Source organism: Trachypithecus francoisi, unplaced genomic scaffold (genome assembly GCF_009764315.1).
Source record: "Trachypithecus francoisi isolate TF-2019V2 unplaced genomic scaffold, Tfra_2.0 Lachesis_group11, whole genome shotgun sequence".
Lineage (NCBI taxonomy): Eukaryota > Metazoa > Chordata > Mammalia > Primates > Cercopithecidae > Trachypithecus > Trachypithecus francoisi.
Genome location: NW_022681456.1, coordinates 28279952 through 28297493, shown reverse-complemented (window position 1 = coordinate 28297493; position 17542 = coordinate 28279952). Strand labels below are relative to the sequence as shown.

Below are 17542 nucleotides of genomic sequence, written 5' to 3'. Positions count from 1 at the left end.
TGCAGTGAGCGGAGATCGCGCCACTGCACTCCAGGCTGGGAGACAGAGTGAGACTCCATCTCAAAAAAAAAAAAAAAAGATGGCCGGGTGCGGTGGCTCAATCCTGTAATCCCAGCACTTTGGGAGGCCGAGACGGGCGGATCACAAGGTCAGGAGATCGAGACCATCCTGGTGAACACAGTGAAACCCCATCGCTACTAAAAATACAAAAAACTAGCCGGGCGAGGTATGGCGGGCGCCTGTAGTCCCAGCTACTTGGGAGGCTGAGGCAGGAGAATGACATAAACCTGGGAGGCGGAGCTTGCAGTGAGCTGAGATCCGGCCACTGCACTCCAGCCTGGGCGACAGAACAAGACTCCGCCTCAAAAAAAAAAGGTCTGTTATTAGGTGCAAACACAATTATTGTTATATCATCATGACAAGTGTATCTCTTTATCATTATGAAAAGTCCCTTTTTATCCTTGGTAATATTGTTTTGAAATCTATTTTGTCTGATAGCAATATAGCTACTTCAGCTTTATTTTTGTTTAGTATTTGCACAGTTTATCTGTTTAAATCACTTCACTTTTAACCTAACCGTATCTCTCCAGTTAAAGCAAATTTCTTGCAGACAGCCGACAGTTGGGTTTTGTTTTATCTAGTCTGTCAATTTTTTTTGCTTTACGTCTTAGAATAATTGCTATGGTCTGAATATTTGTGTCCTCTCAAAGTTCATATGTTACAATCCTAACTGCCAAGATGATGACATAAGACATGGGAACTTAAGGACGTGATTAGGTCATAAAGGTAGAACCCTTATGAATGGGATGATGCCCTTAATAAAGCTGCCTTGTCCCTTCTGCCATCTGAGAATGCAGCAAGAAGGGGCCATCTATGAATCAGAGTGTGAGTCCTCACCAAAAACCAAATCTCCTTGTACTTTGGTCTTGCACTTCCAGCCTCCAGAACTGTGAGAAATAAATTTCTTTTATTTATAAGCTTCCCAGTTTATGGCATTTTGTTATAGCAGCCCAGATGAAGGAAGACACCAATTTACATCTAATGTCATTACTGAAATGGGTATAGCTTACCTGTACTATGACGTTATTTGTTTTCTATTTGTCCCAAATGTTCTTTGTTCCTCTTTGTTTTTTATGTTGCTTTCTTTTGGATTAATTGAATATATTTTATGGCTCCTTTTTTTTTTTTACTCCCAGGTTCAAGCAATTCTCCTGCCTCAGCCTCCCAAGTAGCTGGGACTACAGGTGCATGCCACCATGCCCAGCTAATTTTTTGTATTTTTAGTAGAAACAGGGTTTCACCAGGTTGCCCAGGCTGGTCTTGAATTCCTGAGCTCAGGCAATCTGCCCACCTCGGCCTCCCAAAGTGCTAGTATTACAGGCGTGAGCAAACGCGCCTGGCCTATGGCTCCATTTTATCTTCACTATTGGCTGATTCGATATCCATCTTTTTAAATTTTTTTGTAGTTGCTCTAGTATTTACAATGTAAAATTTTAACTTATCACCATCTATTTTCAAACCCTACTAAAAACACTTCACATAAAATATAAGATCCTTACAACGTATATTTCCATTTACCACCTCCGTTTTCTGTGCTATTCTTGCCATACATTTTGCTTCTATATTTGTTATAAACCCCATGATACATATTTTTTGCTTTAAACACTCAATTATCTTTCAAAGAGATTAGAAGTAGAAAAACTATGTTTTATATTCACCTTCATATTTTACAAAACTGCTCTTTTAGTTAACAACATAATTTTCTGGAAGGGTGACTAAATTCTGCCAGTGCATTTTCTACACTATCTTGGCAAGATATGAATGTCTTCATTTCTCATTTCTAAGCTATTCTTACAAACTAGCAGTGTTGATATAGTTTGGATGTGTATCCCTGCCCAAATCTTGCACTGCACCACGTCTGGCCACCTTGCTCAGTCTTTCTTGCTCCTGCTCTGGCCTTGTGATGTGCCTGCTCCCCCTTTGCCTTCTACCATGATTGTTGGTTTCCTGAAGCTCCCACCAAGAAGCTTAGCAGATGCTAGCATCATGTTTACTCTACAATCTACAGAATGGTGAGCCAATTAACCTCTTTTATTTATAAATTTCCCAGTCTTGGCTATTTCCTTATAGCAATGCAAGAACAGCCCCATTCATTTTGCATGGCGCTGTACCTGTGGGATACTTCAGATCTCAACCAACAATTCAGAAAAGTGATTTGAGGACATTTCCAGTGGCTAGAATCCAGGTTTGTCGAGGTGGTCAATCAATAAAACAGTTAATTAACAATTATTCATTTGTTCATCTTCTTTTTGTTCTTTCATTCGTCAAACACAGATTAATCATTAACTGTGTACCTATTACAAGCTCAGTGCTGGGAATGCAAAGGATCTCTAGATTTAATAGGTTTTAACTGGAAGTAGGAGACTTAATAGGTTTTTGTTTTGTTTTGTTTTGTTTTGTTTTGTTTTTTTGAGGCGGAGTCTCGCTCTGTCGCCCGGACTGGAGTGCAGTGGCCGGATCTCAGCTCACTGCAAGCTCTGACTCCCAGGTTTACACCATTCTCCTGCCTCAGCCTCCCGAGTAGCTGGGACTACAGGCGCCCGCCACCTCGCCCGGCTAGTTTTTGTATTTTTAGTAGAGACGGGGTTTCACCGTGTTAGCCAGGATGGTCTCGATCTCCTGACCTCGTGATCTGCCCTTCTCGGCCTCCCAAAGTGCTGGGATTACAGGCTTGAGCCACGACGCCCGGCCGACTTAATAGGTTTTAACTGGAAGTAGGAAGATAGTGAAATAACTTTTAAAATGCATTAATCAGTGTTTTCTTCCTCAGTGCCTATTGTTATTTCTCTCATAATTCTTAAGGCCTAGCTTTTATAACTTGGTATAATACAGTGTTATTTTATTATGATGATCATAATAATGCTGCCACCAGTGAGATGGGATTATTCCCTTGACCTTGACCCCCTTCATGGGCAGGAACTGGAATGGCTCATTTCACTCAGCCTGCTGCTTGCCACTACTCACGAGAGGGAGCGTGCAAGTGAGTCAGGAACCAGAGCGAAAATATGAATGCTGGAACTGACCAGTCACTCCTCTCTGGTGAGAGCAGGCTGTGTGTGGGCTCTGGAGCAATGTCCCAGCCCCTGCCCTCATGGGTTCTTGTCTGGTGTCCAGAAAGAATCAGGTCACATGAATGGATCGAAGGGTAGTATATGTGGAGGATTTTCTTGGGCAATGGATGTGGCTCTCAATGGAATGGGGAGTTGGAAAGGGGATGGTGGGGGAGGAAGGTGATCTTTCCCTGAAGCCACACCATCTGAAGTTGACCGCATCTATCTGTAGTCTCTGCTTGTATCCCCAACACTTAGCCATTTATATTGCTCTTCCAGATGAAGTCTTTTTATGGGCACAGGATAGGGACATGGTGGGCTAAAAAGGCAACATTTGAGTGAAAAATGGGGTCAGCTATTGTCACTTAGGGCCACAGTTCCATGCTTTAGAGTGGGGTTTAGCTGGGAGCCCAGTCATTCTGTATCACAAGTGCCATTACATACATTTTACTCCTTTTCTCTTTTATTCCTTATAACATCCCCAGGAAGTATTATGTTCCTGATTCTACAGAGAAGGACAGAAGCTCAGGGAGTGATCTGCCCAAAGTCACAACTACTATATGAATAATATGACACTGGATTTAATCCACTCCAGGCTGACTCTGGAGCCTCTGCTCTGTCAGAAATAAGCAGAAAAGATTGGTCCAAGATTTCTGCTGCTTCTGCTTTGAATCCTATGTAAGAGGGGTCTGGACATACTGCAGGAGGTCAATAAAGACTTAACAAAGAGGAAAGGAAACAACAGAGTGAAAAGGCAGCCTACAGAATGGGAGAAAATATTTGTAAATCATATATCCAATAAAGGGTTAATATCCAGAACATATAAAGAACTCCTATAACTCAACAACAAAAACACAAATAACCAGATTTTAAAAATGGGTAAAGGAGTTGAATAGTCATTTCTCCAAAGAAAATACATAAATGGCCAACAAGCCCATGAAAAGATGTTCAGCATCACTAAATCATTAGAGAAATGCAAATCAAAACTTCAAGATATCACTTCACACCTACTGGGATGCCCACTGTCAAAAAGAAAGAAGCAACCACACAGAAAAAGGAAATATTGACAAGGCTGTGGAGAAATCGGAACTCTTGTGCACTGTGGGAATGTAAAATGGTACAGCCACTATGAAAAACTATATGGAGGCTTCTCAAAAAGCTACAAAGTAGAATTACCCTATTATCCAGTAATCTCACGTCTGGGTATGTATCCCAAAGCAGTGAAAAGCAGGGTCTCTAAGAGATATTTGTACAACCATGTTCATTGCAGCATTGTTCACAATGACCACGAGGTGGAAGCAACCTGCACACCTGCTGAGAGATCAATGGTAAGAAAATGTGCGGATCTAGAACTAGAAATACCATTTGACCCAGCCATCCCATTACTGGCTATATACCCAAAGGATTATAAGTCATGCTGCTATAAAGACACATACACACGTATGTTTATTGCGGCACTATTCACAATAGCAAAGACTTGGAACCAACCCAAATGTCCATCAATGACAGACTGGATTAAGAAAATGTGGACATATACACCATGGAATACTATGCAGCCATAAAAAAAGGATGAGTTCATGTCCTTTGTAGGGACAGGGATGCAGCTGGAAACCATCATTCTCAGCAAACTATCGCAAGAACAGAAAACCAAACACCGCATGTTCTCACTCATAGGTGGGAATTGAACAATGAGAACACTTGGACACAGGAAGGGGAACATCACACACTGGGGCCTGTTGTGGGGTAGGGGGAGGGGGGGAGGGATAGCATTAGGAGATATACCTAATGTAAATGATGAGTTAATGGGTGCAGCACACCAACATGGCACATGTATACATATGTAACAAACCTGCACGTTGTGCACATGTACCCGAGAACTTAAAGTATAATAGAAAGAAAGAAAGAAAGAAAGAAAGAAAGAAAGAAAGAAAGAAAGAAAAGGGAAAAGAAAAGAAAATGTGGTATATACATACAATGGCATATTATTCAGGCTTAAAAAAAAGAGAATCCTGTTATGTGATACAACATGTCTAAACCTTGAGGGTATAATTTTAAGTGAAATTAGTCACAAAAAGAGAAGTACTGTGTGATTCCACCTACATAATGTATCTGAAGTAGTCAAGCTCATAGTAACAGAAAGGAGAACGACGGTGGCCGGGCATGATGGCTCACGCCTGTAATCCCAGCACTTTGGGAGGCCAAGGTGGGTGGATCTCCTGAGGTCAGGAAACCAAGACCAGCCCAGTCAACACGGTGAAAACCCGTCTCTACACAAAAATACAAAAATAAGCCGGGCGTGGTAGTGTGCACCTGTAACCTCAGCTACTCGGGAGGTTGAGGCACCAGCCTGGGCGACAGAGCAAGGCTGTTTCAAAAAGAAAGAAAGAAAGAAAGTAGAATGGTGGTTACCAAGGGACTGGAGTAGGGGTAAATGGGTATAGTTTCAGTTTTGCATGATGAAAATGACCCAGAGGTCTGCCACCACTGAATTGTACAACTAAAAATGGTTAAGATGGTAGATTTTGTTACGTGTTTTTTCACCAATTAAAAAATAAATTTAATAAAAAAGGATAAAGAGGAGGGCAGCCTAATGTTATGCTCTTTATGCCCGAATTAGGCGAAATCGAGCCAGCTCTTTTTTTTTTAATGACAGAGTCCGAACCTTACTTTATTCCAGAGGTATGAATGGCCCCAGCTCCGGCGCAGCCTCCCGCCTGCACCAAGCTCACCCCGCCTCTCTCTCCGCTCCTTACTCCGCCCGCCGCAGTTTCCTCCAATCGCGGCCCTCGCCCCGCCCCCTTACCCGAGCCTCTTTCCTGCATCCGGGCCTTAGAGTGCAGGCTTGAGGGAAGCATGGAGGTCCATGACAAGTCCCAGGGTAACCCGAGTTGCTTGTCGCCCACCCGGGACTCCTCAGGAGTCCCAGTGTCCAAGGAGCTGCTGACGGCGGGAAGCGACGGCCGCGGAGGTGACGGACGGGTGACAGAGGCATGGGCCGCACACGTGCGGCGGAGGAGGCGCGGCCGGTGCAGCCCGGGAGCCGGTGACTTGCTGCCCGGGCTCCGTACGCTCGAGGGGAGCCCCGGGGACTGCTGCGGGATTCCGGCGTGCTTTGCTGGCGGCAGGGGTGGGGGCTTTGGGGCGGGCACCCGGCTGCGGGCCCGGAACGGTTGCCCCAGGTAGTGGTTCCCATTCTGCAAGGTAGTGAGCGCCCATCCTGCCAGGCGCCGCTGCTAGGCACCTACCCTGCACTGGAAGCTGGGACGCTCTCGAACTCTTTTGGAGAAGGGAGGGCTTTTGGTCTGGCTGCCTGGGTCAGAGCAGTTAGCTGGTAGGGGGAAGCGGAGTAATATTATGCTAACAGTCCCTTCCTCCCTTACACCCAAACCGACCACCCCTTAGTGTTGCTGTCTTGTACAGGAAGACATACATCCAGGAAATCCACACAGCATTTCAGACACTATAGGTAGACTTTAAAAGCATAAATTCGAATCCCGGCCGGGCGCGGTGGCTCAAGCCTGTAATCCCAGCACTTTGGGAGGCCGAGATGGGTGGATCACGAGATCAGGAGATCGAGACCATCCTGGCTAACACGGTGAAACCCCATCTCTACTAAAAATACAAAAACGAGCCGGGCGAGGTGGCGGGCGCCTGTAGTCCCAGCTACTCAGGAGGCTGAGGCAGAAGAATGGCGTAAACCCGGGAGGCGGAGCTTGCAGTGAGCTGAGATCCGGCCACTGCACTCCAGTCCGGGCGACAGAGCGAGACTCCGCCTCAAAAAAAAAAAAAAATTCGAATCCCAGCTCCACTAGTAATTAACTGGTGGGACTTAGAGTTATTTTCATTCCCTAAGCCTCAGTTTTTGCATTTGGAAAATGGTGGTAGTAGTATTGCCTGTAATCCCAGCACTTTGGGAGGTCGAGACGGGTGGATCACGAGGTCAGGAGATCGAGACCATCCTGGTCTACACGGTGAAACCCCGTCTCTACTAAAAAATACAAAAAACTAGCCGGGCGACGAGGCGGGCGCCTGTAGTCCCAGCTACTCGGGAGGCTGAGGCAGGAGAATGGCGTAAACCCGGGAGGCGGAGCTTGCAGTGAGCCAGGATCGTGCCACTGCACTCCAGCCTGGGCGACAGAGCTAGACTCCGTCTCCAAAAAAAATAAAAAAATAAAAAAAAAGTAGTATTGCCTGTAGAATTTTTGTTAGGAGGAGAATGCGTAAAAAGGCTTGGACATGTTGTCAGTAAATACTAGCTTGTAGAAGGGTTTTATGAGAACCCAGAGATTACGAAGGAAGTACAATAATGATAGCCAAAGCTTATGTAGTCCTTACTATGTATGCCCCAGGAACTAACTCATCTACTCCTCACAACAACCCTTTGCAGAAAATCTGTTATCTCTGTTTCATAGTTAAGGAACCTGAGACATGATTTATCATACAGGTAATTTACTTTCTGGAGATTATGTGGCTAGAAAATAGCAAAACTGGGACTTGAATTCAAGTAGTCTGGCTCCAGAGTCTGTGCTCTGATCTCGAATCCAGTAGCCTTCAGTAGTAGGCATTCAATGGATGTTTGTTGCGCTCTGCTTTGCTGATATGTTTTTTAACCAGAGAGTTAAGGGATTTTCTGGGTATTAGAAATAGGGTGTGCAAAGCCTTGAGTTTTGTAAGTTCCCCTCTTGGAACTCTGACGGAGTAGAGGGTTGGGATGATTTGAGTAGTGAGAGATGAGGGTGAAAAGGTAGAGTGGGTGACAAAATCGCCAAAAGGCTGTTTTTCTTGGGTTGAACATCTTCAGGGAAGGGAAAATACCAGGCAAGCGTGTTTTACTAATGAAGAAACAAATGCTTGGAGATCAGGTGAGTGGCCCACTGTTACACAACTAGGAACCATTTCTGGCTTCACTTAACCATTGTTATGCTCTGTAGCTTCCTCCATTCTGTCATTGCAGACCCACGCTGGTCTACTGATGAATTTCTGATCCAGAAAAGTGCAGATTAGTGTGCATTTATTACCTGGCATTGGTGTTAGAGGTGAATGAGACAGATGTAAGAAAGGAGAGGTGTCTGTACATAAATAATTAAAATGTTGTAGTGGAGCTTGGAGTGCCGCTTTAAAAAAAAAATCTTGGGGTGTGTGAACAGTCAAGACTTAAAGACTGGTCGTGTGAGAGGCTTACTGATGGGCCTTTGCTTTTTTATGCAGTAGTAAATTAAGGGTGTTTGTGTGTCTGTATTTTCAGGTATATGGGACAGGTTGCTCATCAACTCCCAAACTAAGTCCAGGAAGACCTCCTCTCTTCAAACAGTTCGGATAGAGAGGAGTCCCTGTAAGTACCTCTTTCCCTCTCTCACGCTCTCTAATGCTGAGTTTTGTCTAATTAAGCTGTTATTTGTCGGGATGGTCTCTGCCTTCATGGTCAGGTATCAAACCACAGATAGTCCAGTGGAACAAGCCTTACTTGGGATTTACATGATAAAGTCGGTACACAGGATAGGATTTCTTACATTATTTCTCTACCTTAAGAGGGTAGCTTTTTCGTGAAAACCTGCTTGTTGGATGAATTTTGGGAAGTCAAAAACAATTGTTAATCTCCATGGCAAATTTTTTTAAAGGTTACTGAGCTTCACACTTAATATATATGGATGGAAAACCACAACCACATCCCATTGAATTGGACACAATTATTTAAATGATAAATATTACTTAGAATACGGCATAATGGCCAATTCTCTTTATTAATTATTCTGTAGTGTTGCTGTAGTGAACATTCATAAGTATGTCCCACACTCAGACTTTAAGTATTACATGAATGCCCTCTCTCTAATTCACTCTTTTTTTTTTTTTTTTTTTTTTTTTTGAGGCGGAGTCTCGCTCTGTCGCCCAGGCTGGAGTGCAGTGGCCGGATCTCAGCTCACTGCAAGCTCCGCCTCCCGGGTTCCCGCCATTCTCCTGCCTCAGCCTCCCGAGTAGCTGGGACTACAGGCGCCGCCACCTCGCCCGGCTAGTTTTTTGTATTTTTAGTAGAGACGGGGTTTCACCGTGTTAGCCAGGATGGTCTCGATCTCCTGACCTCGTGATCCGCCCGTCTCGGCCTCCCAAAGTGCTGGGATTACAGGCTTGAGCCACCGCGCCCGGCCTCTCTAATTCACTCTTAATGTTAAAAAAAAAAGGCAAAAAATTTCAATAAAAACAATGTAAATAAGCATGAAGGTATCACATCAATAAACTAAGAAATCGTGAGTACTCTGAAAGGAGAATTTAACTAGCATTATTACTGTAGCACTAAATCTACAATAGCTAAAATGACCACATGGTGGCTGTCCATCCAAAAACCAGTTTTTGTGGACATAGGTTTTTGTTTTGAGGGGTTCCTTACCTAGGAGTGGAATTGCAGGTATATGGAAGGTGTGAATTGTTTTTTTAACGAAGAAGAAATTGCCATTTTGCATTTCCACCAGCAAGGGATGAGAGTTTAGTCGCTGCATATCCTAACCAAAATGTGGTGTGGCCTTTTTAATTTTAACTATTCTAGTGTGGATATAGTGGTATCACATTGTGATCTTAATTTGTTTATAATGGCTAATAATGTTGAGCATCTTTCCATGTGTCACTGTTTGTATGTCTTTGGTAAAGGGCCTGTTCAAATCTTCAGCACATTTAAAAAATCAGGTTTTTCATTGTAAACATCATTCTTGATAGTGCAGCTCTGTTGGTGATAGACTTACCAGCCCTGTGTGTCTGAGAAAGTCTTTATTTTGCTTTCCGTTTTTGGAAGAAGCTTTAATGGATTTAGAATTCTAGGCTGACAGTGTGGGTTTTTGCTTTTTCTTTTTTCTCCAGTACTTTAAAGACATCACTACACTTTCTTTTCAGTGGCATTGTTTCTGATGCCCGTGTCTACTGTCAATTTGTGTCATGAATATGGTGTTTCTTTTTCTTCTCTGGCTGCCTTTAAGATTGTCTTCATTACTGGTTTTTACTGATTTTATGGTGATGTGCCCTTTGTAGTTTTCTTTGTGAGTCTTGAGCTTGGGTTTGTTGAACTTACTGGATCTATGAGTTTATAATTTTTATCAAATTTGGGAAATTTTTACGGATGTTGTTGCTTGCTCCTGTCTCGCCTCTCCTGAAGGAACTCCAGTTACACCTAATTTTGCCAGTTGGGGTTGTCCCACAGCTCATTCATTGTTTGTTTGGGTCTTATGTTTTGTGTGTTTCAATTTGGATAGCTTCTATTGCTGATTTCCTTGAGTTCACTATTCTTCTTTTTTTTTTTTTTTTTTTTCTTTTTTGAGACGGAGTTTCGCTCTGTCGCCCAGGCTGGAGTGCAGTGGCCGGATCTCAGCTCACTGCAAGCTCCGCCTCCCGGGTTTACGCCATTCTCCAGCCTCAGCCTCCCGAGTAGCTGAGACTACAGGCGCCCGCCACCTCGTCCGGCTAGTTTTTTGTACTTTTTAGTAGAGACGGGGTTTCACCGTGTTAGCCAGGATGGTCTCGATCTCCTGACCTCGTGATCCGCCCGCCTCGGCCTCCCAAAGTGCTGGGATTACAGGCTTGAGCCACCACGCCCGGCCTGATGCTGGACATTTTTAATATTATGGTGTCATGTGTTGGATATTATTTAATTTAGAAGAAGTACCACTGGACTAGCCTCAGCGTTCAGCATATACTCTGCTAGAGTATGGTGGAATTGTTTGGCTTCTGAGGATCAGGGTTCAGGCCACACATTTTGGTACTTGTTTTGCTCTACTTGATTCATTAGTTGGAAACAAAAGCGGGACCAGATTTTCTGTCTGTAGCAATAGATTTAAATCTAAGGACAGAAAAATACCTTTTTTTTTTTTTTTTTTGAGACGGAGTCTTGCTCTGCCACCCAGGCTGGAGTGCAGTGGCCGGATCTCAGCTCACTGCAAGCTCCGCCTCCCGGGTTTACGCCATTCTCCTGCCTCAGCCTCCCGAGTAGCTGGGACTACAGGCGCCCGCCACCTCGCCCGGCTAGTTTTTTGTATTTTTAAGTAGAGACGGGGTTTCACCGTGTTAGCCAGGATGGTCTCGATCTTCTGACCTCGTGATCCGCCCGTCTCGGCCTCCCAAAGTGCTGGGATTACAGGCTTGAGCCACCGCGCCCGGCCGAAAAATACCTTTTATTTGTATTAGTAATTTCTCTTTCTGTGTATCTGAAGGGGAATGAGAGCTAACATTCCCTATTGTGTGGGGCTGTATTTGTGTACATGCTCTTAGGCAGTTCTTCCAGCACCTTCGTTTACAAATAGCGGTCGTCTACTTGACCTTGGCCGCTATTTTCTTTTCTTCTTCCTTCCGCTGGACATTGTAGTCATCTGTTAGGTAGCCATAGCAGTTACGTAAGTTCTCAGAGCTTGTTATATGCATGGTTATGTGCTGGGCCTCTTTTGAGAGAGAAAATACTCATATTTGTTGACTGCTCTGTATTTGGCACAATGACTGACAGTTATCACTCCCTTTTTATAGATTAGTACACTGAGGTTTCAAGTGGTAGAATTAAATGTATTAATTAGGATTCTTGGTTGCAAATGGCTAAAATCCAGCTCAGATTGCCTTAAGCAGAAAAAGAAATTATGTTAGCTCTTTTTATTGGGGGAAAAAGTACTCCAGGTGCAGTAATTTCAGGTGCATCTGGATCCAGGTGCTCAGTGTCCTCAGAGGTCAGCCACTCTGTCTCTTAGTTCTGCTTTCCTAGGCATTGGGCTAATCTAGAGCATACTCTTCCCCCACGTGTGGCGAGTTGCCAGTTTATCAGCAGCTTCAACCTTATATTCAGCCAACTCAGTCATTCACTCAGAAAGATTGCCCTCTCAACAGTTCAACAAAAGGTCCCGAGTAATCTCTTATTGGTCCGACTAGAGCAGCGTGTCACTGTGATGCCACTAAAGCACGGTACAGTGGCCAAGGATGTGGAGAATGTAGGCATGGGGTAAGGGGCAAGAGTGACCAAGAGTGACACCAGCTTAAAAGGAAAGCAAGGGTTATATTAGCAGAAGAAGGGGAACAGATGTTGGGTAGGCAGAAATAACCACTACTTAATTAACTGGCCCAGGGTAATTCAGATAGAGGTAAAACTAGGATTCTGTACATACCTAGTCAGTCTTACCCTAAAGCCTCAGAAACTGGTGCTCTTAACTGTTAAGTCACACCGCCTCCCTATTTAGTTACTATTCATTGAATGCCAGCCTTCTAGGAGTTTACAGTCCTGGGAATATATGAGAAACAAAACATTTGAGAAACAATTAATTGCTGGATTGTGTAGTCCTACTGCTTTATTCAGAAGAGGATGGAGGGTTTTTAAATGAAGGGAACTAAAAGATACGTAATTATGGTTGCTATTATTAATACTCAATTCAGAAGTGTTTTTTTTTTTTTTTTTTGAGACGGAGTCTCGCTCTGTCGCCCAGGCTGGAGTGCAGTGGCCGGATCTCAGCTCACTGCAAGCTCGGCCTCCCGGGTTCACGCCATTCTCCTGCCTCAGCCTCCCGGGTAGCTGGGACTACAGGCGCCGCCACCTCGCCCGGCTAGTTTTTTGTAGTTTTTAGTAGAGACGGGGTTTCACCGTGTTAGCCAGGATGGTCTCGATCTCCTGACCTCGTGATCCGCCCGTCTCGGCCTCCCAAAGTGCTGGGATTACAGGCTTGAGCCACCGCGCCCAGCAATTCAGAAGTGTTTATAGGAAATCCTAGGTTTCAGAATTTACTGGCATAAATGTTGATATGCTGTATTTACTTTTCACAGTATTGGACCAGGTGCAGACCTTTCTCCCACAGATGGCACGGGCAAATGAAAAGCTAAGAAAAGAAATGGCAGCTGCACCACCTGGTCGTTTCAATATTGAAAACATTGATGGGCCTCATGGTAAAGTTATACAAATGGTAATTATGCTTTGTTTTCATATGGTGAAATTACTATTCTGCTTGTCACCTAAGAAGAAGAGAACTTTTCTATTTTATTTTCAATTTTTTATTTTCCTGGTGTTAACTCATGTTGCCAATGTTGTATAGGTACATAGTCATTTTATGATTTAGTCATATGATGTCACAGGAAGGTTTTTTTTTTTTCCAAGTCAAATGCTATATTTGCTATTCTGAAGCATTAATCTACTCAATGTCCTAACTGGATTTTTTTTTCTGTCCAAGCCCCAAAAGAGGTAATCATAGTCTGATTTATTGAGTATGCACAAATAAATGATGTGTAGAAGAGAGCAACTGATTACATAAGCTATGTGTAAAAATGTTCTCTCAGTTTATACTCATATCTTGTTTCTGCACTGGAATTCCCTTTATAATATCTGTGTCTGGACAGAGCTGAGACAATTTTTTTTGTTGTTTTTTTGTTTTTTTGTTTTTTGAGGTGGAGTCTCGCTCTGTCGCCCGGACTGGAGTGCAGTGGCCGGATCTCAGCTCACTGCAAGCTCCGCCTCCCGGGTTTACGCCATTCTCCTGCCTCAGCCTCCGGAGTAGCTGGGACTACAGGCGCCCGCCACCTCGCCCGGCTAGTTTTTGTATTTTTAGTAGAGACGGGGTTTCACAGTGTTAGCCAGGATGGTCTCGATCTCCTGACCTCGTGATCCGCCCGTCTCGGCCTCCCAAAGTGCTGGGATTACAGGCTTGAGCCACCGCGCCCGGCTGACAATTGTTAATAATATCTAATTCATTAGCCAATCTGGTCAGCTCTCCCTCCAGGATATATCCCAAATCTAACCACTTTGTACAACCTCTGCTGTTCCTTTGGACCTTTCTTGGCCCAGGTAATTATGGTCTCTCCTTTGGAGTATTGCAGCAATTTCTTAAGAGGTTTTCCTGCGTTCACTGTTTCTTCCCCGGGGTCTGTTCTTCACACAGTTTGGGACCTGGGGGCTTCCCATCATGTTTCAAATAAATTAAGTCCTTCAACGGGCCCAGATGATCCTGCCTGCAGTTCTCTTATCTCAGAGGTTCCCAACCCCCAGGCTGTGGACTGGTACTGGTCTGTGGCCTGTTAGGAAGCAGGTTGCACAGCAGAAGGTGAGTGGTGGGTGAGCGTGCATTACCACCTGAGTTCTGCCTCCTGTCAGATCAGCAGCAGCATTAGATTCTCATAGGAGCATGAACCCTATTATGAACTGTGCATGTAAGGAATCTAGGTTGTGTGCTCCTTATGAGATTCTAATGCCTGATGATCTGAGGTGGAACAGTTTCATTCCAAAAACATCCCTGCCAAGATCCGTGGAAGAATTTTCCACAAAACCGGTCCCTGGTGTCAAAGAGATTGGGCACTGCTGCTCTGTCTGACCTTATCTCCTACATAGTCCTCTTCATTTACTGCCCTCTAGCACCAGTCTCACTGTACCCGATCTTCTCCCCTGTGGTTTTCTCAGGTAGAATGCTTTTCCCTAGATTTCTCCATTTCGACTCCCTCTGTCTCTTTTCATTTGTCACCTGATCGAGAGGTCTTCCCCGATAGCTCTATTATTACTTTATCCTGCTTTATTTTTCCATATTTTCACAATCCTACATTATGCTTTATATGTATTTGTTTATTGCCTTTCTTTCGCCTCTGGAACAAGAGTCAACAAATGTTTCTGTAAGAGGCCAGATAGTAAATACATTAGGTTCTGTGGGGCTTACTGTCAACGCTGCTGTCATAGTGTGAAAGCAGCCGTTGACAATACATACATGAATAAGCAAGGGGAAAACATTTTATTGGGGGAAAAAAACTCCAGGGGTGGTGATTTCAGGTGCACCTGGATCTGGGTGCTCAGTGTCCTCAGAGGTCAGCCGCTCTGTCTCTTGGTTCTGCTTCCTAGTGTTGGCCTAATCTAGAGCATGCTCTTCCCCCACCTGTGGCAGTTCGCCAGTTTATCAGCAGCTTCAGCCTTAGATTCAGCAACTCAGAAAGATTTCTCTCTCAACAGTTCCAACGGAAGGCCCTGAGTGATCTCTTACTGGCTCAATTAGAGCAGTGTGTCACTGTGTATGGGTGCTGAAATGAGAATTTCATATAATTTTCACCTTTTGTGAATAGCAGTGTTTTAATTTCTTCCCCCCAACCACTTAAAAATAGAAAAAACAGGCCGGGCGCGGTGGCTCAAGCCTGTAATCCCAGCACTTTGGGAGGCCGAGACGGGCGGATCACGAGGTCAGAAGATCAAGACCATCCTGGCTAACATGGTGAAACCCCGTCTCTACTAAAAATACAAAAAAACTAGCCGGGCGACGTGGCGGGCGCCTGTAGTCCCAGCTACTCGGGAGGCTGAGGCAGGAGAATGGCGTGAACCCGGGAGGCGGAGCTTGCAGTGAGCTGAGATCCGGCCACTGCACTCCAGCCTGGGCGGCAGAGCGAGACTCCGTCTCAAAAAAAAAAAAAAAAAAATAGAAAAAACATTCCTACTTTGTGAGTTGAACAAAAGTAGGCAGTGGGCAGGATTTGGCCTGCAGGTTGTAATTTACGAGTCTCTGCCTGAAAATGTAAATTTCACCAAAGGGAGGGGTTTGTTTTGATTTTTTTGTTGTTGAGTCTCTGGTACCTAGTGTAGTGCCTAACTCATGTTAGTATTTGCAGAATGAATGTTGTTGAATGTGTTTAGGGTATATAGAATTAGACCGTAGCAGATATTTTAGACACTTATCGTAAATGTAAATCATCATTATGACAGATCCTGGCAACTAAAAGTATAAAAGAGCCACGTTGTATTAAAAATGTTTCTTATCCTTGTGGCCTGGTGTGCTGTCTCACACCTGTAATTGCAACATTTTGGGAGGGCAAGGCAGTGGATCATTTGAGGTCAGGAGTTCAAGACCAACCTGGCCAACAGGGTGAAATCCCATCTCTACTAAAAATATAAAAATTAGCTGGATGTGGTGGGGCACACCTGTAGTCCCAGCTACTTAGAAGGCTGAAAGGTGCAAGAATCACTTAAGCCCAGGAGGCGGAGGTGGCAGTGAGCTGAGATCACGCCACTGCACTCCAGTCTGGGCAGCAGAGCAAAACTGTCTCAAAAAAAAAAATTCTTATCCTTTATGTTTCAATATTTTTGCTGAGTATTGGTTATTCTCAATATTGTTTTATTATGACTTTTTTTTTTTTTTTTTTTGAGACAGAGTCTCGCTCTGTCACCCAAGCTGGAGTGCACTGGCCAGATCTCAGCTCACTGCAAGCTCTGCCTCCCGGGTTCACGCCATTCTCCTGCCTCAGCCTCCCGAGTAGCTGGGACTACAGGCGCCTGCCACCTCGCCCGGCTAGTTTTTTGTATTTTTTAGTAGAGACAGGGTTTCCCCGGGTTAGCCAGGATGGTCTCGATCTCCTGACCTTGTGATCCGCCCGCCTCGGCCTCCCAAAGTGCTGGGATTACAGGCTTGAGCCACCGCGCCCGGCTGTTATGACTTTTTAAGGAATTGCTCTGACTGAGATCTGGCCACTGCACTCCAGTCCGGGCGACAGAGCGAGACTCCGCCTCAAAAAAAAAAAAAAAAAAAAAGGAATTGCTCTGAAATAGATTTCCTGCCCACTACTTTTTGCAGGATGTGGCTTTGTTTGAGATGAATCAGTCGGATTCAAAAGAAGCGGACAGTTCAGAAGAGAGTTCACAAGACAGTTCAGAGAACAGTTCAGAATCAGAGGACGAAGATGACAGCATCACATCTGAAGTCACCGTAGATAACATTAAGCTTCCCAATTCTGAAGGTGGAAAAGGCAAGATTGAAGTTTTGGACAGTCCAGCAAGTAAAAAAAAGAAATAGTCAAATAAATGTTCTGAAAAGAAACAGGTGACATATGTCTGCAAATTCTGTGAAAAAGAATGATTCACTGACTCTTGCTTTTTAGGCACCTATAGTGCTTTTATGTGTTAAAAACTTTAGACAAATTAAATTTGACAGAGTTTATTTGATCAAAGAATGATTCATGAGTTAGGTAGCATTGTAAACTGAAAGGGGTTCAGAGACCTCCACTCTACAGCATGGAAAGTGTGCTTCTATCAGCTGAACACAGAAGTAGAGTACAGAAATAACTTGATGGGTTACAGCTAGGTGTTTGCCTAAATAAGGCAAAGAGGAGACCTAAGGCTGCCTCATGTCCCATAGGTATGGTCTGATCTAAGGAGACCTAAGGCTGCCTCGTCTGATGGGCTGAGGCTTGGCTGTTTGTGATTGGCTGAACTTGGCGATTTGCTATAAAAATACACTCCTGAGTTAGGTTTTGGTGTGTTCATGATTGCAGTTAGTAATGGCCTTCTGCTTATTTAACAGTTTCCTTTTTGTCAGTCTCTGGATCTTGAAGAGATTGACCAAAACCTTAGGCGTTGATGCCACTCTCCATCACCATTATAATGGACTTGTTTGGTCTCAGGATGGAATTCACAAGTCATGATGTCAGGTCAGTAAGACCATTTAGCGCATAATGGATGGCTGTATAAAAGT

General features: G+C 44.2%; 1 protein-coding gene across 2 annotated transcripts; it reads left to right on the top strand.

Annotated features, from left to right (window-relative positions):
• The first annotated feature begins 816 nt into the window (after positions 1 to 816).
• On the top strand, positions 817 to 16888 carry CUNH12orf45 (chromosome unknown C12orf45 homolog). Of its 2 annotated transcripts, none has more exons than XM_033220815.1 (4): positions 817 to 885; positions 8356 to 8442; positions 12882 to 13018; positions 16646 to 16888. In XM_033220815.1, the coding sequence occupies exons 1-4, from the start codon at positions 852 to 854 to the stop codon at positions 16862 to 16864; spliced, it is 477 nt and encodes a 158-aa protein (XP_033076706.1). In that variant the 5' UTR covers positions 817 to 851; the 3' UTR covers positions 16865 to 16888. The 2 variants fall into 2 exon arrangements, with proteins under 2 accessions (XP_033076706.1, XP_033076705.1); XM_033220814.1 differs by lacking the exon at positions 817 to 885 and adding an exon at positions 5920 to 6078.
• Positions 16889 to 17542: the final 654 nt, after the last annotated feature.

What these genes read in the sequence shown, in the direction of transcription:
- CUNH12orf45 (XM_033220814.1), top strand. Translation starts at nt 5,964, where the DNA reads ATGGAGGTCCATGACAAGTCCCAGGGTAACCCGAGTTGCTTGTCGCCC. An exon ending in GGGAAGCGACGGCCGCGGAG is followed by an intron (nt 6,079 to 8,355) that starts GTGACGGACGGG and finishes CTGTATTTTCAG; the next exon opens with GTATATGGGACAGGTTGCTC. An exon ending in ATGGTAAAGTTATACAAATG is followed by an intron (nt 13,019 to 16,645) that starts GTAATTATGCTT and finishes TACTTTTTGCAG; the next exon opens with GATGTGGCTTTGTTTGAGAT.